This window comes from Notamacropus eugenii, chromosome 4, assembly GCF_028372415.1.
Source record: "Notamacropus eugenii isolate mMacEug1 chromosome 4, mMacEug1.pri_v2, whole genome shotgun sequence".
NCBI lineage: Eukaryota > Metazoa > Chordata > Mammalia > Diprotodontia > Macropodidae > Notamacropus > Notamacropus eugenii.
The window spans coordinates 95888288-95914998 of record NC_092875.1 but is presented as its reverse complement, the minus strand read 5'-3'; the positions used below and the strand labels follow the sequence as shown (position 1 = coordinate 95914998).

At 39.3% G+C, this 26711-nt stretch overlaps 1 protein-coding gene across 1 annotated transcript; it reads left to right on the top strand.

Moving 5' to 3' along the window:
- Window positions 1-13726: 13726 nt before the first annotated feature.
- CHRAC1 (chromatin accessibility complex subunit 1) lies at window positions 13727-18333 on the top strand. Its single transcript, XM_072602983.1, has 3 exons — window positions 13727-14282; window positions 16856-16982; window positions 17575-18333. The coding sequence occupies exons 1-3, from the start codon at window positions 14136-14138 to the stop codon at window positions 17718-17720; spliced, it is 420 nt and encodes a 139-aa protein (XP_072459084.1). The 5' UTR covers window positions 13727-14135; the 3' UTR covers window positions 17721-18333.
- The last annotated feature ends 8378 nt before the right edge of the window (window positions 18334-26711 follow it).

Here is a 26711-nt window from a genome sequence, read left to right as displayed (position 1 = left end):
AATAGGGTACTTCAGTTATCTGGATGTTGGCTAGAACTCTCTGCCACAAGTAGAGTGCCTTGCTTTGCTATCATTTTATCCTTCAAAAGGTGGAAGAAGGGTTAATGTTATTCTAGACCTTATTCTGACCAGTGAACAAAAACTGGCTGCTTAAGCAGGAATGACAGGAACCTTGGGGTCCAGTGAATATTCCAAGTGACCATGTTGTGACTGTGATATAGACCATGAGTATTACATGTACCTTAGTTATTAAAGAGCAGCTTTCAAAGGGCTCAGTGAAGGCACAGTTAGGATTCAAAGGCCTGATGTTTAGTAGGGGAAACTGTGACAAGAAGGATGAAAAGATCCTAAGAGTAAAATTCTGAATATTTTACAAGCAGAAGTGATTCTGGAAGAAGATTCTGGGAAGATGGCAGAGGAGAACAGAAAATACCAGGGTCCCCAAATTTCCCCCACAAAGAAGACAAACATTGCCCCCAAGTGAACTTAGAGGACAGAAATAATGAAAATTCAGAGTAAAGCTCAAGTTGTCTCAAGACAACTTGAGAGGACATTTGGAAAGACCAGACCTCCAGGGGATGGAGGTTTGGCCCCACTGAAGTCCAAACACCTCCAGGCAGACTCCACTGAATCAACAAGCCCTGGGGACAGCTGGTGGTGGTGGGGTACCCTAGGCTTCAGGAATTTTCATCTCATGTACATTTTAGCATCCTAGATCACTAGCTCATGCCCAAGGCCCTTGGCCCACCCTTGCCCACCTTGATCACCTAATTAGCTTACTTGCCATTCCTTTCACCGTGGCAAGTGGCCTACCCCAGACTATTGACCACTTCTTAATCCCATCTAGACCCTTTCTCTGTCCTTTTGTAAGTAAGCATCAGTCTCATCCTCATTAGTTTACAGGTTCATTAGGAATCCTGCCCACTTCTACTGGCAGTTGAAATAAACCTTGCCACTTGACTGGAAGATGGTTTGAGTTTGTGAATTCATTCTAGGCAGATGCAGTCCTGTACCCTGACATTTCAAGGTTCCCAGCAACCCCAAACTGCATTGATCACAGATAGCTACTGGTTGTTGTCCTTCATTCTTGAAGAGGACCAAAATGACATCACCATGATGAAGTCAAGGTTCAGTGTGTATAACTGTGGCTGATTAGACCAATATGAGCTCAGAATGCTCTACCACAGATTGGGCAGAGAGTCCATATGAACATTTGGGGTTGATACTTCAAATTTGTTTCAATTCTGCTTTGCTCATAGAGCATAGCACCTTTTCTGATGTGGGCATGCCATGCTGAGTGGTCCTGTGCCGGTGTCTCCCATGTCACATAATCGAATCCACAGGTCTTGAGAGAGCTTGAAAGTGTCCTTGTTTTGCTTCTTCTGACCATCATATGATCACCTGCCCCATGTAAGTTCTCCATAAAATAGTCTTTTTGGCAAGCATACATTTTGCATTTGAACAATATGGCCAGTTCATTGGAGTTGCTCTCTCTGAAGCACAGTTTGAGGGCTTGGCAGTTTAGTTGAAGCAAGGACCTCAGTGTCTGGTAACTTATCCTGCCAGGTGATCCTCAGAATCTTTCTAAGACAGTTCAAATGGAAATGATTCAGTTTCCTGGTATGGCACTGGTAGACTGTCCATGTTTCACAGGTAGACAACAATGAGGTCAGCACAACAGCTCTGAAAACTTTCATTTTGGTGGACAGTCTAATACCTCTTCTCTCCCATACTTTTCTTCAGAGCCTCCTAAACACAGAGCTACCTCTGGCAATGTGTGCATCAACCTCATTGTCAATTTGTACATTCCTGGAAAGTACACTACCAAGGTAAGTGAACTTATCTACAGTATTCAAAACTTCTCCATTTGTTGTAACCAATGGTTCCATGTATGGATGGTGTGGTGGTGGCTGATGGAGCACCTGTGTTTTCTTGGTGTTAATTATTAGGCCAAAATTAGCAGAGGCAGCAGAGAATTGATCCACACTTTGTTGCATCTTAGCTTCAGAGGCTGCATTGAGTGCCCAATCATTGGCAAACAGAAAATCATACACCAACACTCCCTCTACTTTGGTCTTGGCTTGTAGCCTTTTCAAATCGAATAATTTATCATCAGTATGATAGCTGACCTTGATGCTGTGCTCATCCTAATTGATAGCATTTGACAACATGGGTGAAAACATCATTGTAAAAAGCATGGGAGCAAGCACATAGCCCTATTTCACTCTGTTGGTGACTAGGGAAGCACAAGATCATTGTCCAGTATCCAGAACACAGGCAAACACGCCATCATGAAATTGGCGATTCCACTCACCATTGGCATATGGAATATGCACACACTTATAGACAACACAAAATTCAGTAGACCTGAAAGATGAACTGCTCTTATTGCAAGAGAACTCAACAGGTATTGCATCCAAATAGCAGCCCTGAGTGAAACAAGGCTGGCAAGTGAAGGTCAGCTTACTGAAGTCAGAGCTGGATATACATTTTTCTGGAGTGGCCATAGTGAAGGGGAGTGCTGTGAAACTGGCGTAGGTTTTACAATCAAAACTAATCTAGTCAGCAAGCTGGTATGCCTGCCAAAAGGAGTGAGTGACAGGTTCATGCCAATGCGATTGCCACATGCAGGAAAGCGTCATGCCACCATCATCAGTACAAACCAAAAATCAGAACTCAATGGAAAATTCGACATATAAGATCTAGGAGAAAAATAAGGTGAAAATTAAAGACTAATTACAAGGCGCTCAATAAGGCCAAACTGTTTACCTCTAGTGTGGGAAAATGTTATCTGTACTCTTAACAATGTTATCATTATTTGCCTTGGGGCTGAGATGAGTGTGATGGGATAATTCTAAAAAATAAAATTGATTAAAGAAAGGTGAAATGGAGTAATTATCTCAAGCAAATAGAAGAACTAATACATTGGAAACAGATGGGGGTGGAGAGCTGGGAGCTGGAACCTTATTCTCATGGGAACTGGGTTTAAACAGGGAATAACATATACATCTAGAAGGGTTTAAAAGTCTTCTAAATTTATAAAGAAACAGGAGGGTAAGGCAACAGAATGAGGGAGGGACTTTTCTTTAGAAGAGTATGTAGATCAAGAAGTAGGAGGATAGGGAGACAGGACAAGGGAGGGATTCTTAGATTCTTGGATAGACTAAGGAATCCAAGGGTACAGGAAAAGGATTTGGGAGGAATCCTTTAAAAGGTTGTGATGAGGAGTAAATCAATCCTTAGAGGTTGTGATTAGGAGTAAATCAGATGTGTAAAGAGGGATAGAGTAAAATGGGAGGGTGAGAAGGATAATAGGGAGGAAAAATAGGATGGAGGGAAATACACAAGTAATTATAACTTTGAATGTGAATGGGATGAACTCACCCACAAAACAGAAATGGATAGCAGAATGGATGAAAAATGAGAATCTGACAATGTGTTGTTTATTAGGAACACATTTTAAAATGAGAGATATACTCATAGTTAAAGTAAAGGGGTGAAGTAGAATTTATTATGTTTAAAGTGAGGTAAATAAAAGCAGGGATAGCAATCATGATCTCGGACAAAGTTAAAGCTAAAATTGATTTAATTGAAAGAGATAGAGGAACTACTCTATGCGAGATGGGAACTGTAACAAAATGAAGCATTATCAATACTAAACCTATATGTACCAAATGCCATAGTATCTAAATTTTTAAAAGAAAATTTTAATTAATTACAGGTGAAAATAGATAGTAATACTACAATAGTAGGGGAATTTAATCTTCCTCTCTCAGAATTACATAAATCTGACAAAAAATAAATAGAAAGATGTTACAGAGGTGAATAGAATCTTAGATAAGCTAGATGTGACATGTATCTGGAGAGAATTGAATGGGAATAAAAACAAATATATCTTTTTCTCAGCAGTATATGGTACCTTTACAAAAACTGACCATATATTAGGGCATAAAATATTTTAAACTGAAATAAAATTCTCAGATAAAGGTCTCATATCTAGACACATTTTAAAAACTTCATCAAATTTATAAGAATATAAAGAATTCCCAATTGATAAATGGTCAAAGGATATGAATAGGCAGTTTTTTGATGAAGAAATCAAAATTATATATAGTCATATAAAAAAATGCTCTGTCTCTATTGATTAGAGAAATGCAAATTAAAACAACTTTGAGATATCATCTTACACCTATTAGATTGGCTAAAATGACATAAGGGAAAAGTGACAAATATTGGAAGGGATATGGAAAAATTGGGACACTAATTCACCACTGGTGGAACCGTGAACTGATTTAACCATTTTGGTGTACGATCTGGAATTATCCCCAAAGAGTTGTAAAACTGTGTATGATATTTTTTAACCCAGCAATATCACTATTAGGTCTGTTTCCCAAGGTGACTGGGGGAAAAGGAAAAGAATTTACACTTTCTAAAAATTTTATAGCAGCTTTCTTTGTGGTGGCAAAGAACTGGAGATTGAGGGGATGACTCTCAGTTGGGGAAGGGCTAAACAAATTATGGCAAATGATTGTGATGGAATATTACTGTGCTATATGAAATGATTAGCTGGCTGATTTTAGGAAAAGATGGAAAGACTTGCATGAAATAATGAAGAGTGAAGAATCAAGAGAACATTGTCCACAGTAATCGCAATATTGTTCTAAGAACAATTTTGATCAACTAAGCCATTTTGAGTACTTGTAAATGCTCAAATCAACTACAAAGAACCAATGAAGGAAGATACTATCCACCTTCAGAGAAAGAACTGATAAATAGATGTATAGCTTGATTATATTTGTATGTGTACATACATACAGACGCACACAGATATATATATATATACATACATACATATGCACACACACATACATTTTTGTGTCTAGTGGTAGAGTTCTCTGAGGCAGGGTGGGGATGGAGGGAGAAAAAAATAAAAAGGGCACAGCACAGAACAAAAGAAAACTTAGAAGGAGGCACAGAAAAATAGGACAGCTTTGAAAATGATGCGTTGTCTTTATTATGTAGTTTTCAAAAAAAGTAAATAGTGTGAAATGGTTTTATATTGAATCCTTTTTTTATATTGTGCTGTGTACATGAAAATGTTCTCTTTTCTTTTGGTCTTTTTGTATTCAAGTTCAAAATTAATATATATATGTATTTAATTCATAAAAAGAGAAAAAATAAGAAGTGATTCTAATGAGGAAAGAATAAAGGGAGCTGCCCAGGATGGATGCACAGAGAACTAATTGACCAAGTCAATTTCTTGAAAGACATGCATATTGGATGGAATCAAAGGCAAATAACTGAAGATGAATTCAAAAGGGTAGCACAATCCTATGAGAACAGAACAATGTCAGAAGTACTAAAGCCTAGAATGTAGGTGGGCATGAATGCTAAGGACAACAGAGAGTTGTTTTCTTTTTTAAGCTATGAGGGAGAGGGGAGGGGATGGTTAGCTGGTGAATGGGATGATGACAATGGATAATAATGAGAAATATGAATTACTTTTCTTTTGTTCCTGTTTTCTTTCACTAGAATGATCTTTGCACTGGAAAGTACACAATGAAAAAATGGTGAGTAGAGACTGGAAATACAAGATAAGTAAGAAGACAGTAAGATGATATGGCCGCTTTCAATGACTGCAAATTACCAGACTTAGACATCTTAAGGTATCGAAAGACCTAGCTGCTACTATTGCTAAGGGATCTTTGAAAGATTTTAAAGAATGTGAGACTAAAGAGTCTCCCCCCAAGTTACTTTGTTTTCATTTTGCATAATTTTATATTTACTTCTATGTGTGTTTATTGTTTCCCTTAGAAACAATAGATTGTAAGATCTTTGAAGGCATTTACTCCTTCATTTTTGTCTTGGTAGCCCCAGTACCTGACACTTACTAGCAAATGCTTTTTGATTGACTTTAGAAAGGGGAAGAGGGTAGAAATAGCAAATCATAAGCAAGTAAATACTAAATTAATCTGCAGTGTATATATGTACTGTAGAATTGACATGGGCCCAAATATTCATACCCCAAAGTTTTATTTTCTCTTGTGAAGGTAGATTTATTTTGGGAGTGAGGGTGGGGTAGAATATCTTACTGCTGTTGAGGAGTAAATGTTTTCTGTGAATATGGAATAAGAAGGTAACAGTCTCACTACTGAGCTCCTACATCATAAGTAATTCTCATAAAAGAATTAAGATTAGTCACAATAGTACAAGACACTTCTACTGAGTTAGTAACATACCCTACCTAGACATTGCATGTGTTGCCAGGTTTTTTAATGTATTGATTAATTTTCTGACTTTTTTTCTCTTTTTCTTTTTTTAAAAAAGTTATTATTACATGGGATGACTCTGGGAGGAGAAAGGAGATATGATTCAAGGGAAAACTTAAGTGATAAAAAAGTTAATAATGAAAATTCTTTTAAAAAATAAACTACATTAAAAAAGGATGTACAATATAAGTGAAATATTACCTACTAACTTTTTTAAAAAATAGAATTATTCAAATAAACAAAGGATCTGAAGGTATGGTAGAAACAAGCACAGAATCAGAATTGGATGGGACCTGTTGTCCAGCCCATGCTCAAACAAAAAACTCCATTACAACATCCTTGACAGGTGATCATTTAACTTTTGCTTGAAGTCCTCTAATGAAGGGGAACCCACTACCTTCTGAAGCAGTTCTGCTTTTGTATAGCTCTAACTCTTTCCCCCCTCAACTCTTTTAATACTTTTATTGTTGCTCTTTGTTTTAACATAACAATCATTTTTCTTTAAACCCATCCTCCTTAAATCTTCCTACTAACAACAACAACAAACTCATTTACACAAAACTAACTTATAGGGTCACTGCATCTAGCAGCAAAAACCTCATTCCATATCTGCTTCTCTACTAAAAGGGGAAGATGTTACCTCATCAGTTTATAGTTCTAATTCCTAGAAAGTTTTTTCATTATCTTAGGCTTCAATTTCCCCCCTGCAGCTATTATTGTTCCTAGTTCTCTGTTGGGTCAATTTCCCCCATCACATGACAATCCTTAAAATACTTGAAGACAGTTATTATATTTCCTCTAAGTCTTCTCTTTTTCAGACTAAACATGACCTGTTTCTTGTACCAAACTTCCTTAAGAGAGTCATCGTATCTAGGACTATGATATAATGGTCTTTTTGGACTTATTTCTGGTTAATCATGCTTGGACAATCATATTCATTTCTGGGTGCCACATACAGGGGAGAACATTGATGGGTTAAGGAGTGCACAGAAGTGAGCAACCAGAATGGTGAAAGTGCTCAAGACCATTCCAGATGATGATTAATTGAAGGAATAGGGAAAAAAAAGACAGAAGAACCAGGATTACGACCTTCAAATATTATGCTGTTATGTAGAAGAGAATTTTGGCTTGTTCTACTTGGTACCAGGGGACAGAATGAAGAGGAATGTGTGGAAATTGCAAGGGAGAGATTCAGATTTAATGTAAGGAAAAATTTAGAATGTTAAAACTACACAAAAATAAAATTGGCTGCCTTGAAAGAAATTGGTTTCCTTTTACTGAAAGGCTTTAAGAAGCAGCTGGTTGACCACTTGTCATGCTGTAAAGATCATTTGTGTTCAGACCAGATGTTTTTTGAGGTCCCTTTCAACTTTTAGATTTTGTGATTCCGTGAGCTTGACTGTTAACCATGGTAACATGTTAGAACTCATTGTTAAGAGCATGTTACATGAACCTTTAGAAAAAGGAGAACACAATGGCTTCATTAACTAATCTCATTTCCTTTTTATCATGGAACCATTAGATGGGGGAGGGGTGTAGATTGGAGAATGGTAGAAGCATTTGACATGTTGTCCTTGTAGAGATCTATAGGATAGATGATTAGTATAGTTAGGTGTATTTGGAACTATTTGAATGACTAGATGCAAAAAGTAGTCATTAAGGCTAGATGTCTCACCTTGGAATGAGATGTTTGGCAGAGTATCCCCAGAGACTGATCTATTCTTTTTCCTATACTGTGCAATGTATTCTTTTATCAAAGATCAAGATGAAGTCATAGATAGCATGTTTATTAGATTTAATGTGACACAAAGCTAGGAGGCCTAGCTAATGTATTAGGAGATAGAATATTAATCCAAAAAAATTTTGACAGTTTAGAATGATGACTCATATGAATGAGATAAAATATAATAGAGAAAAGTGTAAAGTTCTAATCACGGTCTCCAAAAAAATCTATTTCCCAAGTATAGAATGGTAGAGAAATGGCTTGACAAACAGTTGTGTGAAGATATGAGGCTCTTAGCAGATTACAAGTCCAACATGAGTCAACAGTAACATGGGAGCTAAAAGAAATATTACTGTTCTAGAATATATTAAAAGTATGGTGTCCAGAATGAGTATGGTGACTATCTGTCTATATTCCGATCTGGTTAGAATCTGGAGTAGTATTCTTCTCTGGCTGCTACATTTTAAGGATATAGGCAAGTCAGAATAAATCCAAAAGAAGGCAGTCATAATGGTTATAGTAGTAGGGCGGGGGAGAAACAACACATTAGACCCGTATTGACTGAAGGAACTGGGAATGTTTAGCTGGGAAAAGAGAACTCAGAGGGGACATGTTCACAATCATCAAATTTTCAATGGGCTCTCATATAGAATAAGATCAGATTTGTTCTATTTCACCCTAGAGGACACAGTGAGAAGTAACGCATTGAAATCTCAGCAGGGCAGACTTAGGCTTGGTGATGGGTCAACTTCTGAGTAATTAGAGCTGTTTAAAAGGGGAATGGACTGCCTCAGGAGAGAGCCTGTTTCCCCTCTTTGAAGGTCTTTACTCATAGGCTGGATGCCCATGGTGGGGGGTGGGAATGGGGAGGAAGTGGAGGAAGATAATGTAGAAGGAATTCCAAACCATCCAATATGGTTTGGACTATATGACCTCTGTGGTCCCTTCCAGTGTGTGATTCTGTAAATTATTTGTTGAAAATGCAGCCTGACAGGTCTGTGAAAGGTGGGAAAGGAGAGTTCTTGATAGGCAGCCAAACCCATTCAGGCCTGCCCAAGTTGCCTTGGTGATGGGGTGGGAGGGGGAGGAGGTGGAGGAAGGAGCAGTGGAGAAAGAACAAGAGGGGTGTGATTAAATGAGAGCCTCAGGTCTTTTTAGCTTTCTCTGAAGAGGCCACCTTTTTCTTCTCCTCGCTCTGGCTGCCTCTTTTAACTATCTACACAGTCCAGCTGCCTACCCCCTGAAGCAGCTTGGGGTCTTCCAAAACCTTTGGCTCTGTTTGTAACATCTTCTGCTCTGGCAAATACATTGCATGGAGGTTTTGAATGGATTACTACACAGTCTACCAACGGGTTTCTGTAAAGCTTTTAAATATGTATGAAAAGCCCACTGAAGTGAGTGTCACTGGCTAACTTTATTCCCAATTGACAAAAAAATGACTAATAAAAATACTTTAAATAATGTTGGTCTTAAGGCAGATTCTTCAAGAAATCGAAACCATAACATGAGAGAATTGGTTTAGCAGAGGAGGGGTCAGATCTACATTTTAGGAAGATTCTGTTGGCAGCTGTGTAAAGGATGGACTTGATAGGGGGAGAGATAGGAGACAGAAATCTCTTTAAATAATTTGTGATTGCCTCCTAATTCCCTGTCTTTTGAAATAGAGTAGTGACTGGGAACGGGGAGAAGATGAAGGATGCAAGAGATACCATGGAATATAAGGAGCTTGTTCGAGTAGGCAGACTCCCTGTTTTATCCAGACTATATCCTCCATAATGCTTTGGGGCCCAGAGAGTTATGCTGATTAGGAGAAGTTCCTGAACTTGAAGTACTAGGGGTCTGTCTTGAGTGTGGGAGATTTTGAGAAGAGCTGGGAGGTAGAAATAGAAAGTACAGAAAGATTAGGGTTTCATGAATATATCTAATTATTGCCAGCACTGGTGGCAAGGTTTAGTGCTAGGTTCCTTCTCCAGAAAGCTGCTCCTGAAGTTGCCAGGTCATGATGGTGTAGTCCATCCCTGGTAGAATTAATTAGCACTAGGATGCTTTGCTCCTCACTTGTGATGTCTGTCCAGAGAATTTCTTATGCTAGTCTCAAAGCTTTTCCAATTCTGAGATTTTCAGAGTACACTGAGAGCTGAAGAAAGGTTTCCCGTAATCTTCCATGATCCCACAATGGACAGGAAGAAGGTCTATTAGGGAATTGATACAACTTGAAAACTGCCTAGGTCTCTTTCTCATAGTGCAAGGAGGAAAATGGAAGGTAATGGGGACTGAATTCACAATAGAGAAATATGGAGGTAACTTGTACAAATCCGTGGGAGGAAAATACGTGAGAAATGTTCCTTACCTATTCTGTTATTTTGTTTCATTAAATATCTTTTGCTTTCTACTAATGTATCTTCTGGTTGACTTAATAGTGAGGGCTCATGAGCCCTCACTGAGTAAATGCTTCAGGTGCCTTGCACCTGGGGCAGCTTTCAGAAGGCTCAAAATTGACAGGCAGCTAGGTGGTACACTGGGCCTGGACTCAGGAAACATCTGATTTGCAATCTGGACACAACCACTTACTAATGGCGTGACTCTGGACAAGTCACTTAACCCTATTCGCCTCAGTTCCTCATCTGTAAAATGGGGACAATACCGTAGAAGAAAATGGCAAACAACTCCAACATCTTTGCCAAGGAAAATTCCATAGACAAGTCCATGTGGTCACAAAGAGTTGGACATGACTAAACAACAACTCGGTCTACAGATGTAGAATTGACAGGACTTGGCAAGTACCTAGTTATGTCCTCCCTCTTCTTTAAGATCATATTCAATACTTTTTTTTCTTCTGTAAGCCAGGCAGTCAGCGGCATAGCTCATAGAACACAGGAATAGGAATTAGGAAGACTTGTGTTTGAATTCTGTCCCAGACTCTTACTAGCTGTGTGACTCTGGACAAGCCACATATACCTCTCAGACTCAGACACCTCATCTGTAAAATAAGGATAATAATAGCGTTTATCCCTTAGGGTTGTTGTGGGAATCAAAAGAGATAAATACAAAACCTTAAAGCAATATGTATGTGCTGTTATTACCTTATATTGCTTTGTGTGAGGTTTCTTTTTTTTTTTTTTTTGGTTAATGTTCAATTTTATAATTTGATTCTGGCTTTCCCACTGTACTGCAAAGTTATCAAGAGGAGGAATTATGTAATCCACTTCTTCTGAATCTCTGCACAGGGTGCACTATTTGTGGCTAGGTAAATTTTGGATTAAGTAGACTAGATCTTTTGATTCTCTTTGGTCTACAGGGGATTTTACTTTAATAGATGAAAAAAATCAAGCAGAGACTGAATGATAACTTCTTGGCTGGGGATCCCTTTCAGCCTTACGGATTGTTCTCAAAAATGACCACAGACTCTTCAATAAACATGTCAATTTTTTAAGTTCCCCATTGTCACATTTTCTGCCTTCAAGGACCACCCTTTCATGATATTGTTATTCTTTCCATTAACAATGTAACCTAATGGAAAAAATGGTAGACTTAGTCGGTCAGAGACCCGGTACAATGTTGCAAAGAACTTTGCAAAAAGTAAAGCATTTTTATGTGTGGGTTATTATTATGTATCTATCAATGGCAACTTGTATAAGTATTTGTCCTGAGGACGTTTGTTAGTCTATCTGTAAGGCTCCTTTGGTGTAGCAGAAAGTCCTGGGTTTGGAGTGTTGGCTTAAGTCTTCTAAACTCTGTAATCTTTCATGGGCAAGTAGTCTAAGTCTCAATTTAAAAAAAAAATCTATAAAGAGGGAATAATAACACTTGCACTAATAAATATTTGTTTAATTTGTTATGAGAAAAATTCTTTGTAAACCTTAAAGGGCCATGTAACGGGTGTCATCGAGAGACATAGCAGTTACAGATGTGGGCTTTTAAATTAACTGCTAGTCACTCTGTATCAGCTCAGACTAAGAAGGTATCAATTGATAGGAATAGGATAGGGGAAATTTGTCTGCACCAGGTGTTACCTTCTCTGTCAGCACGTTCAGTGGAGAATATTCCAGTCTTGGTTTTTCTGCTCTCTCCTTTTGCCAGCCAGTCAACAAACATTTACTACACACCCACCATTTACCAGGCACGGTGGGAAGGACTAGGGATACAAAGAAAGACAAAAGACAGATCCTGCTGTCAAGGTCTAATGGGGGTAACAACATGCAAACAGCCATGTACAAACAAGCTAAACACAGGACAAATTGAAATAATCAACAGGAGAGACACCAGAATTATGGGAGATTGGGAAAGGCTTCCTTCAACAGGTAGGATTTTAGTTGAGATTTTAAGGATGCCAGGAGATAGAGATGAGGAAAGATTCTAGGTATGGAGGACAACCAAAATGCAGAGATAAATGTCTTGAGTGAATTCGAGGAGGTCAGTTTTACTGGATCAAGGAGTACAGTGAAGGGTGAGGAGCACAAAATGTAAGAAGACTGGAAAGCTAGAGAAGGACCTGGTTATGAAGGATTTCAAATGCCTAAGTATTTTATATATTTGATCCTGGAGGTGATAGAGAGCTAGTAGACTTTACTGAAAGTTTGGAGGGGGTGAAGCAGGGGTGGTCACATGGTCAGACTTTAGATAGGTCACTTTGACAGTGGAGAATGGACTTGAATGGGGACACTGATGGTAAGGAGACCAATCTGCAGGTTAGTGTATAAATAGTCCATGCATAAGGTGATAAAGGCCTATAGCAGGATGTGTGAGAGATGTTTGCAAGGGTAAAATGAACAGATCTTACAAACAAAATTGCAACAGTAACAGGAAACTTAGGAAGAAGGAACGTTTTTTTGGAGGGGGGATAATTAGTTCAATTTTGGACACGTGGAGTTTAAGATGTCCACTTGACATCCAGTTACAAACGTCCAGTAGGCAGTTAGAAATGAGATAGTACAGGTAAGCAAAGGCAAGTGGATTCGAGAATCCTCAGCATAGATATGATAATTGAATTCACAGAAGCTGAGAAGCTCACTAAGTGAAACAGTATAAGGAACAGGGCCCAGGACAGAGTCCAGTGGGACATCCCAGGCCAGTAGACTCTGACCTAAGTGAAAAGCCATAATGAAGGAGAGAAGGATAGACCAGATTATGTGGGAGAATCCTGTGAGAGTAGAGCCATGATAACTCAGAGAGGACTGAATCAAGAACAGTGTGACTGACCACGTCAAAGGCTCCAGAGAAGTCAAAAAAAAAATGAGGATTGACAAAAAGCCATTAGATTTGGCAATTAAGAGATCATCAGTAACTTTGGGGAAAGCGGTTTCACTTAAATGTTGAGGTCCAAAATTGTAGAGGGTAACAGGAAGTGAAGGAACCGCTTGTAGACTGTAATTCTTAAGTTTAGCCACTTTTAAAAGGGAGGAGAGACGATCGAGAGGTTTTTTGATGACTTGGGTAAATCATTTTTCTTTGGGCCCCAGTTTCTCCTCCTTCCGAACACTAAATATTATGAAATTCTTACAAAACAAATGCTCTTAAGATAATACAAAAATGGGTCTGGGACTTTGCCTGGATGCTTGGTTTTGTTCTTTTCTGAATTAACATTTGGCTGGCTTCTAAAGTCCTTTTCCAAGGCAGAAGTGGTAGTCTGATGTGTTCGGTCACTGAAGATGGCACACCTGCAGCTGCTACATACAGCTGGGGGAAATCAGATGAGGATGACTAAGACGACGACAGACCCTACGTCAGGCCTCTCAGACGTGCAGATGTCTGACGTCCGGAGCTGATTATTAGACGTAAATTTGGACCCCGACTACCCGCACCAAGAGAAGCGTGGACTCGGGTATCAAACCACCCACGCGGATCCTACCGTCTCCTGCCTTCACCGTAGCCACGAGAGCAACGGCGCGCGGAGCTTCATGGGATATGCGGTCACCTCCCTCGAGCCCGCCCTTTGCTGGGGCCAGGGGCCCCGTCTCTAGAGAACTACGCTTCCCATAAGGCAACAGGCCCGCAAGACTCCCTGTCAATGAACTTTATTTGTCAAACTGATATCTCGGAAGGGGCGGAGGCCGCGGCGGCCGCGGCAGCGGCAGCGGCGGCAGCAGCAGGAGTAGTGGCGGCCGCGCGATTTCTACCACTGCTGCCAGGGCGGGGGCAGCAAGATGGCGGACGGGTTTGGCGGCAAAGAGAAATGTGGCGACCAGAGGCTGGTCTCGCTACCCTTGTCTCGCATTCGGGTGATCATGAAGAGCTCCCCGGAGGTGTCCAGCATCAATCAGGAGGCGCTGGTGCTCACGGCCAAGGCCACGGTGAGTCAGGGGAGAGAAGAGAGGAAGCGAGGGGGGAGGGGGAAAGGAGGCGGTGTCTAGACTGCCCCCCCAACGGCCGCATCTCGCGCGCCGCCCCCTGGGAGCCACGGCGGCAGCTCCGCGCGCACGCGCTGCCTGACGGCGCGAGCGCGAGCACGAGCGCCTATCCCGTGCCTCTGACCCGCTGTCATTGGAAGGGATGCTCTTTAAAAAAAAAAATTTTTTTTTTTAAAAAAAAGGACGTCCAATGAGACTCGGAGAGGGCGGAGCCTTGGCAGAGAACCATCCCGCGTGGCGGTCCCCGGAGTTTTCAGTCTTTTGTTGACTCTGTGTGGGTGCAGAGCTGTGAATCCCAGGGGATCCCAGCTGGTGTTGCAGTAGAGCAGCGTGGAGCCCCCCTAAAGACGCTACCCTGGGGAGGGTGTGTGGCAAACGCAGGGGAAACGAGGCTGCCAAGCCGAGGAGAAGTTCTGCGTTCAAAATATTTCCCAGCGTGTCTGGTGGAAACCATTTGATACAAAGTTGCGAGGGCGGGTTCTCCTTGCACTGCTTCCACCCAACTGAATTACCGCAGGAGGGATTTAGTACAGAGGAAGATCACCTTAAGCACAAAGGTGTTGGGTAGAAATTGACATAGGTCGGTAAGGGAAATTTGCAGAGGGTAATGGGGTTTTAAGGTAAACGCTTTCCAAAAATTCAGCCTGCCTTCATCCATCCTGGAGTTATTTTTTGTTTGTTTTCAGTTTTCTTTTGGGGCGGGGCGGGGGGGGAGTGACCTTTACCTGCTGAGATCTCAGGTTTAAAGTTTTGCTCTTTCTCAGCCCTGGTTGGAAGTGCCCTTGACTCTCCTGGCCAAATGCAATGTGATCCACTGCAGCTGTGTCATGTCTCCTTATAAGTTCTATTCCGAGGCTCTCATCAGGACGCAATGAATCTAGAGAACAAATCTGAATTGTAAAATTAAGAGAAAGAATGCCCTTTTCGGTGATTTTGAACAGAGACGGTCTTTATGGCTGGAATAAAAAAGCAGTGACACTCTAGTGGACATAGTGAGGTGATTAGCATTTATATAAAATTTTAAGAGTTGCAAGCTCTTAACAAATATTACCTAATTTTGTCCTCACAACAACCCTGAGAGGTAGGTGGTGTTGTTATTCGTGTTTTACACATTGAGGAAACTGAGGCAAGTAGAAGTGACTTACCGAGAGTCACACAGCTATAAGCTATATTTGTAATCCACACTCTCACTGGCAATCCTATCCTTATGTTTACCCTGAAGAGCTGTACCCCCAATTTAACTTAAAAATACTATTATCCTCTGCAACTGCCTTTATTAACGTATCAAGGTCTGACAATTTGTAGGTTTAAGATGATGCTCCAATGTCCACATCCCTGCTGCTGTAATTACATTTTCTGGGTATACAAGGAGAAAGAATTGTAGGAATTTTGTGTGCAGTGATTGCTAAACATTTTGGCTAAACCTGATAGTTTTAATCTTCCTTAAAATGTATCTCACCTTTAATGATCCCTTTTTCTCCTCTGAACTCTTTCCTTTTAGTGGTTTTCAAAACTAAACGCTAAATACTTGACTAGTGTTGAATAATGTAGGTTTCACAGTGCTTTATGCTTCTTGACATAGTATCTTTTTTTTTTTTTCCTAAACTAAAGTCTGTCTCCCAGTTGATTCTTAGCCTACTTGTGGTATTCTTGGTTGGAGCTTGTCATTGCTAATGGGTTCTTGTTTCATTTTGTCCTATTACTGTCATTTCTTAAGATAGTTATACAGTTTATTCACTTTATTCTTTAAGGCCTTACCAACCAGGCTTGGGTTAGACTTTTTCCAGCTTCTTTGTTGATATGACCTCAATCCAGCAGCAGCTGCAAAACAGGAGAGCTTTGGAGGTCCTTACTTTTATTAGGCTACTAGCTTTTAAAGCCAAAACCTCCTTAATTACCTCCTTGATTGAGAAAGTATGGGCTAGACAAGCCAAACTTTGGGGGAATGCAGCACAGTTCAGGCTGGTGCTTTGCATCAGTTTAAGAGATATTTTTGTCTATCCTCAGCATGGAGGAGTTGAGCTGGGAGCGAGAAGTCTGGCCAGCTTTACGACTCCCAACTCATTGGCTTCATTATCTGGTTTGCAGTGGTGTGAATTACCAGAACTTCAGATATGCCCATATTCAAATGGAAGGTAAAAAAAATTGCATCTCTAGAGGCAAATGTGATTTTTTTTTTTTGGATAATTGACATTACTTTTCTCTTCCATTACTTTAGGTAATTTATCATTGACTGAATTTCTGATTCATTGCCCTATATTTAGTCAATCATTGATAATAATTGCTAAAAGTACTAAATCTAAAATAAATTTTTGTAGAAAGACCATTTGCTACCCTTCTCTCAACATCAAACTGATAAGTACAATGTTATGTCCTTGTGCCTCCTGTAGTGATCTTAAAGCTTATAATGTAATTTAAACTTGAAGTTTTCTAAACTTAGCATGAATTTAAAATAAGCACTAATGTAAAGTACCAGAATGTTTCCTGAATTTTAACCTTTTTCCATCTTGTTTTAGGAACTCTTTGTTCAGTATCTAGCCACCTATTCTTATAAACATGGCAGTGGAAAAGAGAAGAAAGCACTTATTTACAGTGACTTATCAAATACTGCAGAAGAGTCGGAAACCTTTCAATTTCTTGCAGGTACTTAGCTTTTGAAGCGGCTTGTAAACATATCTAGTAGTTTACAGTTTGAGTTTCATATTACAGTCATGAAAATAGAACCTTTCCGGATTGAGATTGCCACAGGTTTCTAAATATATTTTCTAAATATGCAGGTAGATGAATGCTTGGCAGTTTTGGCAAGCATAGCAGATATTTCATCAGATCAGGGTATTCATCCCCTGCTCAGCAAACAAAGTTCAAAACTAGTCTTTGCAGCCCTGGAAAAAGCAAAGCTTTTGCCTATTGTTATTGGATGGCATCACAACTTAAAATATTTTAGCTGCGTGTCTGCTGTTTAGAGTTGTCCAAAGGTAGTACATATCCTGCCTGTATTTTAGAAGCAGTGAGAGTAGCTTGCTTAGGCATTCAGTATAGTCTGTCATCAGTGACAGGATACATCTTTTAACATTTGTTTTTTCTTACATGTTTTCCAAATGACTACGCTAAATTCTTTCATTCTTTCTAAGTTCATAGAAATAGGCATTTTTAAACAGGAGTTGGTAGTCTTTGAAATTTGCATTTGTGGTTATCCACTACAGCTGTTTGTTGATACCACATTTTTTATTTTAAGATATATTACCAAAGAAGATTTTAGCCAGCAAATACCTGAAAATGCTTAAAGAAGAGAAGGGGGAAGGAGAGGAAGAAGAAGATGAGGAGGAGGGAGAGGAGGAAGATGAAGATGATGAGAGCGAGGATGAAGAAGCTGAATCTTAAAACAAAATGCAACACTTTATAATTAACCTAAATTGCGCTACCAACCTTGTTTCTGCACTTGGTCCCCTTTCTCCTAAACTAAATGCAGAGCTGTTAAATTTTATCCCGATTACTTTTCTATGACTCCCAATAGATCAAATTATTTTTAGGATAGGATTTTAGATCCAATCCATCTATCCACTTCAGCCTGAGGAGTAAAACAAAGACCTCTAATTTACATTTCAAAGTATCACTAAGCTGTATATTTATTCTAATATCTTGTTTTGTCCTATTTGACACTGAACTTCTACATCCTCAGGGGAAACAAACATGAAATGCTTATCTTTTTCATTAATTGATATAGATTTAAATTCTAGTGATAGTAAATGTAAATTAATATATATATTATGCAGTTATTTCACTTGTGGACCATGCTCATTTTTAGTTGAATATTGTAGTTTATTTTCAGTTGATTACGCAGTACACAGCATATAACATTAATTTCTGTATAGCAAGAAATTTTTACTGTTTGATAAAAGAGTGCTCTATTTTTTACTGTAAAAGATTTTTCAATTCTGTATTTTTAAAAAATTGTACATAATTTCCCCCCCAATAAAATGGTCCATAAATCAGAGCATTCCTGAACTACTGTTATATCTGTTATATCTTGCTTCTTTTGATTTTTTTTCAGAAGACTCACTTGCTGGAGAACCCTAAATGTAGAATCAAGAAATAACAGGAGGATTTCTAACAGGTTCTGCTGGGGAAACTTTAATTCCTAGTTACAAATGAAATATTTCCTAAGAACTCTGATCAACGCAGTGATCAAGTGCATGATTTTAGATGAACCATGCAGTGCTTTTCCTGACAGAGAGGTGATAGACTCGTGTGCAGAATGAGACACTTTTTAGACATGGCCAGTGTAGGATTTTGTTTTTCTTTACTACATATAGTCAAAACAAAGCTTTTGTTTTTCTTTTTTTTTTTTAATGAAGGAAGGAAGGAAAAAGAGAAAACAGATTTTTAGTAATTGAAAAAATTAAAAATATTTCCTTCTCCATTGGCAGAGGTTATGAAAAGTCTTAAGCTTGTGTACTGAAACAAATTCTTATCAAGTCCTCTTCTTTGATTGAGTACATCATTGAGAACTACACACACAGGCTTTCTACATATTGTTGTACAGCTTTCGACATCTTTTAGTATTGATGTCTGTATGACATTTATTTTAGATTATAAATTCCTAAAAGAAAAAAGCTAACTTTGTGTAGCCCCCAGGATAGCACTGAGCTTTTGCAGGTTTCCAGTTGGTGAACATGGCCTGTTGTTTCTACCTTTATGCTGTATCCCTTATTTGTTATTTGCACTTCAGCTTACCTGATTCAGGCCCTCATCTTACATTTGTTCTGTAATGGCTTCCTAATTAATCTCTTTGCTTTTAGCCTCTTACTCTACAATCTTGGCACACCCTTTAATCCTTCCTAAAATACATGTCAAAAGAAAAATTTTTTAAAAACAACTTTCTATTTCAAAATAAATTCCAGACTTAATAAGGCAGTTTCACTGCCTTCAGAAGCAGGTTCCAACTACTTAACGGCATGCTCGCTCACTGTACCATTATGTGATCTTTAGCTTCAGCCCAAGTTGCCCCTCCCCCACCATAATAATATCACTTTATATCTGTAGTGTGCTTTATAATTTACAGCACGCTTTCACATAAGATCTGTTCTGCTGACTTTCTCAGGGGCACATATGGCTCCTGACAAAGCACTCAAATACATATCTCCTGACTCTTAAGGTGCTGTATGCTTTGCATTTCCCTTGCTCAGAATGCCCTCTTAGATTATACACCACCATATGTAAGTCCTATCCATCCTTTAAAAGAGCTCAGTCCCATTTAACCTAACCAAGCCACAAAGAAGAGCAAAGTGCTAGAACCCAGAGCTACAATTAAATCACTTTCTAAAACATTCCAGTGTTTAAACATCTCTAGTGATGGGGGATTGAAATGAAATCTATATTCTTGTCACTTTCACCCAAGTCCCTTAGTTTCTGTTTCACCAGTACAGAATCCTTTCCAAATACAGGATGAGAGAAGCATGCTTAGATAGTTTGGAAAAGATCTGAGAGTTTTAGTGGACGGAAAATCCAACGAATCAGTGGCATGAAGTTGCTGCCGAAAAGAACATAATGCCATCTTGGGCTACATTGAGAAACAAATATTCTTCCAGAATAAAAGGTGACAGTTCCTCTGTATTTTGCCCTGGTCAGACCATATCTTGAACACTGTTTAATTCTGGACATTGAAAAGCTGGAGACTATCCAGAAGGCAACCAGGATGCCATACAAGCATCTGTTGAAGGACCTGGGGATTTTTAGTCTTGAGAAGGAGTGGGGAGAGGAGAAGGATTTGAACAGCTTTCAAGGTGGAAAAGATGCTTGATTTTTTTGTTTTGACTTTAGAGAGAAGAACCAGGAGCAGTGCAAGAAAGTTGCAAAGAGGTAAACTGACTTAATATCAGGAAAAACTTGTTAATATTTAGAGCCTTGTATTACCTCAAAAGGTTATGGGTTCTCTCTTATGAGAAGGTTTCAAGCCAAGGCTGGATGTCCACTTACAGGTGTGTTACAATGGTGAGTCCTTTCAGTTTTGCATTGAACTAGATGACTGCTGAGGTTTAACAAAGGGGGAAACATGAATGTGTTTGTAGTCAACAGAAAAAGAACTAATGGAGAAAGTAAAGATAAGGGAGAACAGGTAATTCTGGGGACAATTTGCTGGAGAAAATTGAATAAAGGGGACATTAAGAGGGGTTGGCCTGGGCAAGAAGGACCACCTCTTCAGCCTTTCTGGTTGCCCTCCTGCGACATATCTCATTTTAGCAGTGCCCTGCACTTGAAACTGGTAAAGCACTCCAAGTATGGTCTTATGAGACAGAAGAAGACTATGTCATATCTTGTTGCAGGCATTATTAGTAGTATGACAAAAAAATCCTGGACTATAGGGTCTCTAAATACCCAGCAGTAAACCTATGATTTTATGTTCATTTTTGCCTTTATACTCTCTGGATTCATAGGTATTGCCATCTGCTAATGGACTCCCAGACTTTGTCATGTATCCCTATGATGCAATCAATCAACAAATATTTGTTAAACACCTACTAGTGACAGGCACTGTGCTAAGCACTTAAGACACAACAAGAAGCAAAAGATAGTCCCTGCCCTCAACGAGCTTATGTTCTAATGGGGGAGACAATGTGTGTGTGTGTGTGTGTGTGTGTGTGTGTGTGTGTGTGTGTGTGTGTGTGTGTGTGTGTGTGTGTGTGTGTGTGTGTGCGCGCGCGCATGCGCATACACACACAAAGCTATATATAAGATAAGTAGGAGATAAGTAATGGAGGGAAAGCACTGGAAGGCACCTAAGAGGGATTGAGGCAGTCTTCTAGTAAAGGGAATTTTAGTTGGGACTTAAAGGGGCCATCCCTTGAGTAACTATTTAAAGAAGCCTATTCATTGAATGGGTGTATCTCAAAGTGAGAATGTGATAGGAGTGTGTTTGTGTATTCGCCCTGTCGCTGAAGAAGACCATGCCATGACTTGCACTTGGCTTTGTTTTGAGTGAGGGAGGGCTGTGCAGGTCACCAGCTTCACTTCTCCTCCAGGGCCATCTGAATCCAGTGATCAGATATTCAGGATGACTGGAGATGACCCAGGATGAGGCAATTGGGGTTAAGTGACTTGCCCAAGGTCACACAGCTAGTGAGTGTCAAGTGTCTGAGGTGAGATTTGAACTCAGGTCCTCCTGACTCCTGCACTAGTGCTCTATTAACTGCACCATCTAATGGCCCCGAATGTGATAGGACCTAAGCCTGAAAGGGCTAGGGTCTCCCATTGCATCCTGGGCCATCTCCAGTCGTTCTGATGAGTATCAGGCCACTGGGCCCAGATGGCTCAGGAGAAGAAAGTGACGTTGGTGACCTTGCACAGCCCTCCCTCATTCAAAACAAAGCCAACTGCAAGTCATGTCATCATCTTGATGTCATGGTCTTCTTCGAGAACAAAAGACAAACATAACAAAAAGAAGCCAGGGAAGAGCAGTTAGAACAGAGGAGTTAGAGCATTCCAGCATGGAGGACAGAGAAAATGCCTGACAGATGGAGTATCTTGTTAGTGGAACAGCTAAGAGGGCAGTTGTCACTTGATGGAGGAGTTAGTGGTAGGGAAGATATAAGACAATCGGAAAAGTAGGAGGGAACTATGTTATGAAGGGCTTTAGACGCTAAAGCAGAGCATTTTGCAGTTGATTCTAGAAGCAATAGGAAGCCACTGGAGTTTACTGAGTAGGGGGTTTGGACCTGTGCTTTGGGGAAATCAGATTAGGGGCTGAAAGAATGGTGGATTGGGATGGGGAGGCAGATCCACCAGCAGGCTATGGCAGTAATACAGATGTGAAGTGATTAGAATCTGTGTCAGAGTGGTAACAATGTCAGGAGAGAAGGGTGCCTTTGGAGAGATATTGCAAAGGTGAAATGGACAGACTTTGGCAGCAGATTGGATTTGGAGGATGAGAAATAGTGAGGAATAGTGAGGAATATAGGCTAACTCCTTGTTTGGAAGCCTGAGGGACTGGGAGGATGGTATTGCTTTCTATAAGAGGGAAGGTATACAGTGTATGTGTGTGGGGGGGAAGGGCTAGGGGGAAAAGACTGAGTTCTGTTTTTAGACATACTGTTTAAGGTTTCTACTGGACATCCAGTTTGAGAAGTCTGAATGACAGCTAGAGATTCAAGACTGGAGATCAGCAGAGAGAATGGAGTGGGATAGATTTGAGAATCAGCAGCATAGAGCTGGCAATTAAATTCATGGGAGCCAATGAGATCCGAGTGAGGTCGAAGAAAAGGGAGAAGAGGGTGCAGGACAGAACCCTGAGAAACGCCTAGAGGATTTGATCTAGAGGAGGATCCAGCAAAGGAGACTGAGGAGCACTGGGGTAGAAGGAGAATCAGAAAAGAGTGGTGTCTGTAAAACTTAGAAAAGAGTACATCACAAAAGAGTAATCAGTACACTTCAAGGACTCCCCTGTAGCAGAACACCTCTATATTGTCTCTCCTATTTAGAACGTGAGCTTCTTGATATCAGACTGTTTTACTTTTTTCTTTTCTTTGTATCTTTAGCACCTAACAAGGAACTTGACACATAGTAAGCAATAATAGTTAGCACATTTATATAGCACCTACTATGGACTGGGCACTGTACCAAGCACTTTACAAATATCATGTCATTTGATCCCTCACAATAACCTTGGTAGGTAGATGCTTTTTATCGTTCCCATTAACTGAGGAATAGAAGTTAAGTGACTGGCCCAAAGAAATTCAGTTGGTAAAAAAGCACTCAAAGATTTTCCATTTCATTGCCCCTCACGGCATCGACACCGTTGACTCAATTTTCAGTGAGGAATACTTCCAAGTCTTTTTTGTGGAAGTGCTATCCAGCCCTTTCTCCCTTAACGATTTTTTAAAAAACTTTGGTCTTTACCTTTTGTTAAGTTTCAGTGATTGATTACTTCTTCCTTTAAAACCCTGTAGTACTGTTTGAATCACATATCATAGACTACTTTGTTTTTTGTGTATGTTTTACCTTCCCAACTGACAAGCTTTGGGAAAGAATCTATTTCTTTGTAGTTTTCATACTGCTCAATGAAAATTACTAGTTCATGTGAAAATATATAGCAAACTAAATTTAAGTACCATCATGATCACCTATTAGCTTAACTGATTATATATATTACTATAAACATGATATGGACCCATAATCAACAGGAAATATTTTGAGTTATTCTTTCCTTCATGGCGATAGTTTTTGTGGACTTGTTGAGTCTTCATTATTATTCCATATGGCCATAGGCTAGAAACTGTTAAGGCTGCACTTCGCCTTAGTACCTGGCACATAGGAAGCACTTGATGTTTACTGAATGATTGACTAGGCAAAATTTAGCAATGTAGGGTGGGTCATCATTTGAGGCCAGGGAAAGGAAGAAAAGTTGGGCAATATGGCACAGTAAAGATTGGATCAGACCTGGGTTCATGGTATGTCAGAACTTAAAAAGAAGTAAGAGATTATCTAATCAACCATTTCATTTTCCAAATGAAGTAATAGACCCAGAGGTGAGAAAACTTGCCCAAAGCCATACATCTAGTTGAATTCAGAGCTGAGACTTAAAACAGATCTTTTGCATGATGACTTTACATCAGTGGTCTCTTTCCTTACTTCTTAATGGAAGTTATAATGGTCACACCCAGAGACATCCCAAGACCCTGAGCCCAAGAGCTCTGGGAATAGAAACAGCCCCCTAACCATGGGTCCTGCTTCCAGTCCAACAACCACCCCGCACCCCCAGCCATTATCCAGGGAATCAACCCCTGTAGATTTGTGACTTGGCAACTGCTTCTGAAGACCCAGAAAAGAAAGTTCTTATCACCCAAGACCTTAGTATTATCAAATAGTTTAATATTAGGTTCAACATGTGGTTTTATGAGTGTTAATCACTTTAAAGATATATTACTATCTCTTTGCTGCTGCATCCTAAGGACCACTCTGCCTTTATATACAGTTTGCAGCTGAAACCTATTTTCTCCTGTTTAGAAAGGGAACTCCTTGAAAGCAAGAATTTGTTTTTTGTTCTCATGCCTGTTTGCATCCATAATGCTAGGCACATAGTATGGCCCTTAATAAATGCCTTTTTCATTCATTCTCTATAAAATTAAGGGCTACTGTAGAGATGTGATCCTAACTGCACCCTGTTCTAGTAAGGTTTCTTTCTTTATTCTGTCCTGTACTAGAATCAAAACCTGATGAGCACTGTACTCATTAGCAGTATTTCTCCCCTCATGTTGACCAATTTTATAGTAAAAAATTTCAACAAATTTAAGTTAAAGATTTAAGACATGTTAACAAGTGTAAGTATGCAAACTTATGAATTGGGAAACAGTGAAATAGTTAAATATGTTGACAATTCATAGTTTAAAATATTAGATTGAAATTATATTTTGTGGGTCTCTGCAATGGCACTTCTCTCTGAAGTCTTTCTAGGTATGGCACCAGTTTTTTCAATTTCATTCCATCTCATTCTCAGCCCATCTATTAATACAAAAACCTTTTACCTTTCACAAGTGACTCCTAACTTTTAGGTATATTTTTAACATTAGAGTTGTTAGCACAGGAAATTTATACTACTGTCTTAACATAATTCTTTAAATTTCTCAATTTCCACCTGTGTGAAAGTACCCAAGTGAATATTTGAATAATTCAGGATCTTTCGAACAAATAGTCGTAAATATGAGGAGTTTTATTTTTTGCTGACGTACTATGAGGCAAAACAAAATTGACACCATACAAAATAACTTTATAAAATATCATTCACATCATATTTTTATCAGATTTACAGCATTCTGCGCATATTAATAATTATGTACGGAGGTGGAAAAAAAAACACTATGCTAACTCTTTAGGATTAGTTTATATACACACACACAGTAAGAAACAAAACAAAGTAACTGTTAGTTTTTCCATGAATTTATTGCAAAAGTAGTGCAAACTATTTAACCTAGGAAGCAAAAAACAAGCTTGAAAGGACCCATCAAAGCTTAAACATGACAATAGATGCTCAATTTCACAGCCTTAGAGCTTTCTTCACCAGTTTCTCTTTTCTCAAACCAGACAATTCCCCATCTCTACTTATTTTGGATTCACTTTTTCTTGGGGTGAGGACTTTGGAGGCAGGAGACTAAGAAATGCAGGGGAAGTAAAATGTAAGCTCCTTCAGGGCAGGAACTGGGGGTTTTGTTTTGTTTTTTGTATCCCCAGCGTCTAGCACAATGCTTTGCACATGATAGACACTTATAACGTTGGTTGAATTTAATGGAACACAGTTGAAGGAGGACCATGTAGGAAACTAGGTCTTTAGTTTAACTAGGCTGATGAGGCAATCTAATGGCAGCATTGACCTTTGGGGCTACTTGCTCAAATTGAAGTTTTGCAAAGGCTCTTTTGAAACGTTGAGCTATATGATGTGTGTGTGTGTGTGTGTGTGTGTATGTATGTGTGTGTGTATCTCAAAATAGTCGTGATTTTTAATTTTTGAATTTAGAAAACAGCTACCAACCTCTTGATGATATTGAGAAAAGAATCAAGAAAGCAGCATGAGCAGAAGGGATTAGGAACATTATTGTCTGTTTATAATTGTAGTATCCTCTTGCTCAAGTCCTTTTGTGTGAAAACGTCTTTTTCTACACTATACAATGCAGGGTGACATCTTTGAACCAGCAACTGCATTTGAATAAACTTAAAAGGATACTACAGCCTGCCAGATGAACTTTTAAAAAGCCTTGCAACATCCTCTGGGGATCCTAGAAGCAACACAGTTAGCAATTCATAGACTAAACAAGGTAATGAAAGCGAACACATTGCTACATGTAAAAGTGAAAGAAACAAAATGCAGCATATTCAGGCTCTTAATTTCTTGAGGTACCTATAAATTTTATCATCTGCCCCAAAGTACTACTGTTATGTTAAAAAACACACACATACACACACGCACACAACACACACACACACACACACACGCACAAGTTAATTTTAAAGTCCTTGTCTAGGAGCCAATTGTAGGGCATACATTATTACTGAGAAAGTGCAACAATGCTGATCATTTACACGCAGCATATTAAAGGATGATTTACTCTTTATAAAATATAGCTTAAGTATAGACCTGATGGATTTTTTTTCTTTATAAAAACACTAACAGAGGAATTGACCCACTGAGTCTCTGCAGCAAAAAGCCTTACAGAACCTTGTAAAGTTCTGCCACTAAGGAATGTCGATTCTCTTACAACTCTGATGTAGACCTTTTAAAAATTGTAAAACTTAACTGCTACAGGAAAGTTTCCTACTCTGGATTTGTTACTGGTATAAAGTCGAATTAGTAAAAGGCTTGAAGACAGTTTGTATAGTACAACTTAA